At 31.8% G+C, this 7,951-nt stretch overlaps 2 protein-coding genes across 2 annotated transcripts; one reads left to right on the plus strand and one right to left on the minus strand.

Moving 5' to 3' along the window:
* Positions 1-32: 32 nt before the first annotated feature.
* On the minus strand, positions 33-1,535 carry LOC134252823 (C-type lectin domain family 17, member A-like; the record flags this gene model as incomplete). Its single annotated transcript, XM_062735368.1, has 4 exons — positions 1,459-1,535; positions 1,276-1,367; positions 290-386; positions 33-93 (listed from the first exon to the last, which is right to left on the minus strand). Coding segments are annotated over exons 1-4 (311 nt in total), but the record flags the coding sequence as incomplete, so codon positions are not given.
* A 2,656-nt stretch (positions 1,536-4,191) lies between these two features.
* LOC134252822 (uncharacterized) lies at positions 4,192-6,773 on the plus strand. The gene is made up of 3 exons (XM_062735367.1): positions 4,192-4,240; positions 4,760-4,798; positions 6,412-6,773. The coding sequence occupies exons 2-3, from the start codon at positions 4,780-4,782 to the stop codon at positions 6,729-6,731; spliced, it is 339 nt and encodes a 112-aa protein (XP_062591351.1). The 5' UTR covers positions 4,192-4,240; positions 4,760-4,779; the 3' UTR covers positions 6,732-6,773.
* Positions 6,774-7,951: the final 1,178 nt, after the last annotated feature.

Raw genomic sequence — 7,951 nt, forward strand, 5'->3', positions numbered from 1 at the left:
GCATCCAGTCACTGTAGACTATAGGATCAAACCCTGGCATCCATCTCCACCCACCCTCACTGATGGCATCAGTCGCTCCAACCCAGAAATCAGCTACAAAGTGTAAGAATTGTTCTTCGCAACACATGGGAAACATTCTTAGCTTTCATCGATATTATTACTACATGTTTTTAAAAGTTGTTTTATCTCTAGCTATTGCATTTCTTTTTTATGCATGCTAACCAATTTTGTGCTTTAAACATTTTAGTTGACCTTATTTTTCGTATGTTTAAATATAAAGTATCAAAACCTGTATTCCCATGTAAATTGAGTTGTTTTTTAAGAAACAGGTTTTCAGATTCATCGTTTATATTGGTAAGATAGGAATGAAAGCTTCTGCAATAGTCCTGTAAAATAAACAAAACAGGATATTTAGTACTTTTTACTTTTTTGTTTCGGATAATAGAATTGTTTAAAGTTAGGTAAGGCGCCTTATAAACTGCAAAATGTCTTATAAATAATGAACAGGTAAAATGAGTCATCGCATGTTATTCTTCTATATCTTAACTGTTTTTTTTTTCAAAAGAGTCATTTTTAAATGTTTTTCTACCGGAAATTGAAGGCAAAATGACAATTTTTGTCTTTTAAAAAATGGTTTTATAATGCACAGCATTTATAGGATCGACCCCTTTTTGATGAATAATACTAAAACGTAAAAATAAAGAAAATGTTTGAGATAACGAGCGGTGGTCGGTCTTTAAAAAACATACGATACAACAATACAAATTTGTAACAAATCATAAATCAGGAACAGACGGAAATTCACCAGGTGGAATCGGGTGTCCAGGAAGCCCCCTCCCCGCCCGCCCGCCCCTCAGTCGACCGGTTACACTGAGGGTATGAACTACATGTTTTGATCGTAGAGACTAAAGATTTTGTACAAAATGTGATATCAACATTTTATCCAATCTAAATGAGCATCAAAACCACAAGCAAATTATTCAAAAAATATTTTATACTGTCCTTTTTTCCAGCTTGAGTTCTGTAATAGAAATGGTAGCGGGCTCGCACACACTCCCTGGGAATCTTTCCCTCATAATGCATGTCTTTTATACATTATCACTTGCTTGTGGAGCTTGCCGGAGTATACGAAGCATTGCAGGGACAGGGAACCAGGCTATGGTATACCTTTGCTATGCTTGCACATTGTAAGACTATAAAAGATAGTTATTTTACCTTCTCAACTTTATATAAGAAACATTTTAACAGAAGTAAAATAAATGTAAATGTATATACCTCAGCGGCAGTCCAATTTTTTCCTTGTTGATAAAACAAATAACAGCTGGAATCGTGTGGGAACCATCCTTCTGGACATTCACAATGAATTTCTGAAATGCAATGCAAGGACAGTATAATATTTTATCATTTCTTTTACTATGTTGAGCTATCATTTATGGGTAACCGGCAAAAAAGTCTCACCCGTCGTAAGAAATACTGCAAGTATTGTTAAGATAAGAAATCGGTTTCCTTCCATTGACATGTATGTAATGTTTATGTAACGTTATTATAACGTTAACAGACAAGTTCATATACATAAGGAAATTCCAAAAATTGACCCCAACTCTTGAGATAAGAGGCAATGGATTCACAGTTTGTGTCAATTTATTGCGTACATATTTTTACAACAATGATAGAAATACATTACTTAGTGAATATAGCATTGCCCCTTCCTCCAGAAAAAGGATATGGAGATAACGAACAGTATTCAATTTCAAAGTCCATAAAACAATTTTAAAAAATAGGAGCAGAGCAAACGCTGACCTCTGAAACATTAGATGTGGGATCAGGTGCCATGGAGGCGTGAGCTTCCCTTGCTGACCGGTCACAACCGCCATGTGCTCCTTGTATAGATGGGGAAATAACGGAAAAAAAATCCGTCGTTAATTCAGTGTATAAATAATGGACTAACAATTAGTATGAGAAACGTCAGTCAGCATTTGTCTCAATGATAAATTGTATTTGCTGATAAGGTCATTAAATCGACCCTAGAATTTACGAGATTATTACTTTAAATGAGACTGTTGATATTTTTCGTCAACTTGCTTGTTAATAATTAATCTCGTCTTAGAAATTGTTCATAAGTACTGTATATCATGCTTCTGCGTATCGAATCAACTGTGATATATAGACTTCGTATGCATGTAATGAACGTATATTGCCGCATAAGTAAGGGTAGTTGACAAAAGAAAAACTAAAGTCATTACATTTATCGTATAACGTGGTTGTTAGATTACCATTAATATCTTTTTCAAGTAAAATGAGTAAGTATGAAACAGATTTGTCAGACTCTTTGGAATTACACCATTTCGGAAGAACTAATAAAAGTGCGACATTTAAATCCGTACACGACATTTGTCAGGACCAACCACTTTTCCAAAGATACATGGAAACCATTTATGTCATCTGGTGGGATTTTTTTTAATCGCACAACATGGACTAACCTTTACACCTGAATATCTTCTAGTTTAAAAGATATTACACCTGCAATCACGAAATCCTATGAGATTATGGTGGGATTTTCTCTACTAACCAATATCCCACCATTATTATGTGGGAGAAAATGAGTTCTTTTGGATTTTTTCTCCTGTAGAATCAAAACTCCCAATTTTAACCTTACATGGGATTTTTTTATCCCATAATTTGTTAAATGGGATAAGAAGTTCTATAATTGTAACTAATAGGATTAAAAGTTCTCTATCAAAATGATTTATAGAGTATTTTATCCTACAGGAGAATGGAAATTGTTTTGATCTCTTTAATGTACAGGAAAAAAACAGTCCATCTTCTTTTAATTTAATTCAGTCAAGGGTCAGAATTATTTTTGAAAGCTTGTTGCCGTATAATTCATTGCAAACTTAACATTTTAAAATCATTACTTTAATATTTCTACTCTAGCTTATATCACTATAAAAAAAAAACTTTACTGACATATTATATACATGCTAAGGTCTAGATATAAAATTGTTATTCTTTACTTTTATCATAAACCTTAAACAGTGTTAAATGGACTTCTGCATAGATCTATCTTGAAATGATTTTATAATGAATGGTTACTAAACTATTTTTCGAAAATATCATTGCAATAGGTTTGTAATGGGTTATAATTATATTATATTTGCTAAATTACTTCCGACTTTTAAATGTATTTTATGAATCAACCTTCTCTGGTGCTCCTTATTATAAGGATTCAGTTACGTCACAATGATGTTGCATGTGCATTGACCTTCTGGTGAATACGGCCTAAAATCGGTGAATACGTCGTGTTATGAACTGTATAGGGACTATAAATAGACTATAATAATATTGCATGTAGCTGTGTTCAGATTTATGATGACCTTGCTTATTACGAGATTAACGTTCAACAGCTTGTATATGTAGTACGTATTAAATCTCCTTCATTCGAAGACATTAATACTACAGTTATTTTAAGGGAAATATTCGGAAAAAAATGCAATGTTGCTTTTGTGACATAACTTACGTCATATTCAGTTGCACACAGAACAACAGGTCTAATCGTAGAATTTGTGTAATGCGATTGATGACAGAAGCAAATCCACTTTAAAAAAAAAAAAATACATTAAAGAGCCTGTGCTGAAAAATGATCATATGTGCCGTCACACACTCCTCCATTTTACAATGTATATTAATAATTATCTTTTTTTTATTCCATATCATTTCAATTGACCTTTGAGGGTTTTTTACGTATTCAAAATTTATCAAATTATCAATATTAATAAATGCACTTGCACAAATTATCTTTTAATCAAATTATTTTGGTTGTGTTGCTACATTCCTAAATAAAGCTATTTGTTTATAATAGGTATATTTTTGTAAACTCTATTTAGAGAAGAATCAGAGTATGGCCATTTTTTCTGCATTCTCAGTATATGATATTAATCTAATTTCTTTTTTTTTTGTACCCTTTAGGTTAATTTTAGTGTAGTACTCATTATTCATTGGGTGGTGGTATGTAAAAGAAAATATTTTTTCCTGTATTCATTGGCAATGTTAAGTGCAGTTACATTATACTCAGAAGATCCTTCGATGCCCAGCTCTTTATAAGAGGATATATTGTAGATAATTAAATCCTGTACATATTCCTTTATCCGGCAATTGATGGTTTCCTCACAGTTGTAAATATCCGTTCAAGTAAAACATCCAACACTGAAAGGTACATCACGCTTCTAATTTCATTGATACGGTATGTAATTTTTACTGATAATTTAGTATTATTTTTGCACATGGATGTTTGATGTTTGTTTCATACATGCAATATAAGACTAAAATAATGTACTTTTACTTTGCATATCACTTCATAAGAGAAATTAGACGAGCTCTCCTTAATTACAAAAATACAATATTTAGCTCTAGTTTAATTTATTACACGTAAAGTATCAAAGTTTTGCTGCATTGTAATTTAAAAATTCAATAAAAACAAATTAATTATACTAAGAAATTCAAATCGTTATATTCATGTTCCTCAGTGCATACCTGAAAATGTTCGACTTTTGAAGGAATAATTGTGTGTACTAGCATGTTTAGATTTAGTTGAAGAAGCAAGCAATACATTTTCAAAACTAATATGCAGCTAGATAGCATGTATATAGATGTTTATTGTGTACTTATTATAAATGATTGTTTAAAATGTCAATTCTGACATTTCTAAGAACAGGTGTAGTTTGTTTGTGAAAACGTATACCATGTTTTTCTCTAAATGTAGGCTCCTAGTATCAAAACAAAATGGCTGGGCCAGAAAAAGGTATGTTCTCTATTGTACATGTAGAACTGCATTCTTTTCTTTCCTTTTGTAAAGAGAAACAGAAACTATACATTGAACTTGAGAATAAAGAACACAAACAAAATAAACAAAATGCCCTGACTGATATACAATTTTAATTTTTTATCTAAAACGTAAAGAACTCCTAGATGTTCTTATGTCTTCAAATATGCGCCTTTGTGCTACATGTATTTACTTCATTAATCTATGAAGGATATGAAGGTACATAATGTAAATATCAGTATTCAATATCAAAGTCCATAAAAAAATACAAAATAGGAGCGTAGCAAACAGGGACCTCCAAAACATATATAGATAATGGACTAACAATTAGTATGAAAAACGTCAGTCAGCATTTGACTCATTGATAAACTGTATTTGCTGACAAAGTCATTGTTTGACCATAGAACCAAAAATAGAAACGCATTTTTTGGACATTATTAATTGCATCTTACGAAGTTCCCACATTTCTTAAGCTTCTGGCTAAGACTTGTCAAATTATTATCTATATTTTAATGTATTTTTACATGTATGAAAAAATTTTGGTCCTGAGGACAAATAATGAAACAAATAAAACGATTTATATTAATTAAATAGATAAGCTTTATAAATTGTAAAGAAAATAGATAGAGATCTAAAAAAGTTACCCTTATTCATGAAAATAATACAAGAGGCCAACAACTTACCTAAATAATTCTACTTTGTTCAAAACAAAACGTTCTTTTTTAAATATCCTTTTTGAGTTACTAAATCTTTTTAAAATATTATTTAACGAAGATCACGACCTAAAATTATTAAAAGATTAAACTCAAGTTAAATGTACAGGACAAAGGGATTGCTTCAAAATCAATACGGTGATAACTTCCTGCTGATTTGAAGAATATTTTTCCTGAACGAATTCATTATATACATTCTGATCACTTACTTTGGCTCATCTCTAAAGCCATGGCGTAGACCCCAGCCTTGAGGATCCTGATTTTCAAAGAAATTGAATCTACGCCATAGGATGATGTTTTCATATTATAAAATTAAACTAGAACATTTTCCATTTGCTGTTTAACAGAGCAGGAGAGTTTCCTAAAGCTCCCTTTCTAACACTTTTATCTTATGTTGTGTCCCTTCCCTGAAGCTTCGGGGTGGGGTATCTGCAGAAAATTGAATCTTTATCATCATGATCTGATTCCATGATATGAATATCCATAGCTCTGTTGTTCTATAGAAGATATCATTCGAGTATACAAATTTACCTATGTAAAACTTTGATTGTCTGTTTGTTCCTACTCTCGCCTGCGGGGTCAAGATTTGAACGGATTTTCTTTTCATTAATTCTTACTAATTTTTCCCTTACAAGTGAGTGAAATTTTTCATTTGAATATATCTTTAATCCTCTTTATCCATTTATGCTTCGGGAGTAAGTTTGGCTTAAATTAGCGTAGTACCAGTATCTCTTGGGAAATAGTTCAAAAGTTTACAAACAAAAGACATACAGACGCCTGATACTCTTCAATAACAAAAAGTTCACCTAAGTATTTGTTTCAAGCTGCCTAAATTAAACAATAAAATAAAAACGTAAAAACATTTTTGCTCTTTTGTAGTTAACATTGACGAATTGATGAAAATAGCCAAATCAATGTTCGAATCAGTTGACCCTGCTTTCAAAGAACTGTCGGATGAAGAGCGCAATGATATAGAAAATATCATGAAAATTCGCATCTCAGATGTAATCCAAATGTCCAATTCTGTCAACTCTGTCGGGGACCCCTCTACAATGTCTGACACGACACTAACAGAGACGATGAAAGCACTTCTCCCAGACGAGGATGAGGATGAAAAATCATCTGGAAACGACGATCAACAAGACTCTGCAATGGATAATTCGACTTCCGAGGAAACGTCCGAGAATCGTTCCAAATGAAGACAGAATAAGGATCAAATTATCATGTACAGCGTTCCCAATCGAGAAAATATATCCATATTTTTCTGCCGTATTGCTTAATTGATAATAAACTGGATGTAAAGGCTTTTAAAATGATTTTGTTATATTAAAAGATCGAGATTTATATTTGTTTTGATGTAAGTTTAATTTGAGATGTAGTAAAATTGACGCAACCTAACAACCGCTTAAAGACCTCTTAACGAGAGATATATCACAAGTATTAGCTCTCTTTATAAAAAAGCTTGTCTGATATAAACAAGTTTTATGATTTTAGGAAGAAATATGAAAAGTTGAATTTAGCGTTATTAACATGACTATGAGTACAGAAATTAATCATTTTGCTATGAAACAAGAAAAGTTCAATCTTGTGGGTCATAAACGTCGGTGAATGTATTTCATCTACATATCTCCGAGTACCCATTTTCTGTCAACAAAAGCAGAAAACACCTTGTCTTTCTCCTCAATTTATATTTTGATTTATGCAATCACCTCAGAACATAATTGCATTTCTACTGAACACTTTCGCTTATCTTGGTGAAAGTTGTATTCTTCCTGGCTTCTTTCAGGTTTTTAATCTATATGTGCTCTTTTTTTCTAGAGTTGTTTATATTGTGTTGAATTACCTACGGTACCTGGCCATAAATGAGTCATACTTTTATTTTTCTACAGATACAATGAATATTTTATTGAAAATGCGTTTTACTAAAACTTTTTTCCCGTTTTAGTTATTGCTCATTTTCTATAACTAAACATCATAAATTGCAGAATTCTTTGCAGTTTTCAAAACAGTGTTTTGGTAGTCATTTGGGGGTAATATTACATGTCAAATACTAAAGAAATCCATGCCTTTAATTTGTTAAGAATGTGTATTTTAATTTGAGTATAGAAAATTTTGTCTTGACAATTTCATAACTCAATCTCTATGATTTGTGTATCCTTTTGTTCAGCATTTTATGGCTCAGCGAAAATAGCATGGAAATTGTTCACTAAACTTGACCTCACAACAATTGCTTCAATAAAAACAAGTTTTTCAATAGAATATATTGAGTAAAAAGTACAATTATGACTCACGTATGGCCATATTCTGTACCTCAATAGGAGGAGGTGTTAAACACGAGACAAGATGCAAGGAGGTGTCAAACACGAGAAAGAAACAAAAGAAAACAGCAGGTCTTTGTCCGGTCTATACTCCTTCTGAC

The sequence above is a fragment of the Saccostrea cucullata genome, unplaced genomic scaffold (assembly GCF_032062105.1).
Source record: "Saccostrea cucullata isolate Sc308-1 unplaced genomic scaffold, CSIRO_AGI_Scuc_v1 ctg23716, whole genome shotgun sequence".
In the NCBI taxonomy this organism is placed as follows: domain Eukaryota; kingdom Metazoa; phylum Mollusca; class Bivalvia; order Ostreida; family Ostreidae; genus Saccostrea; species Saccostrea cuccullata.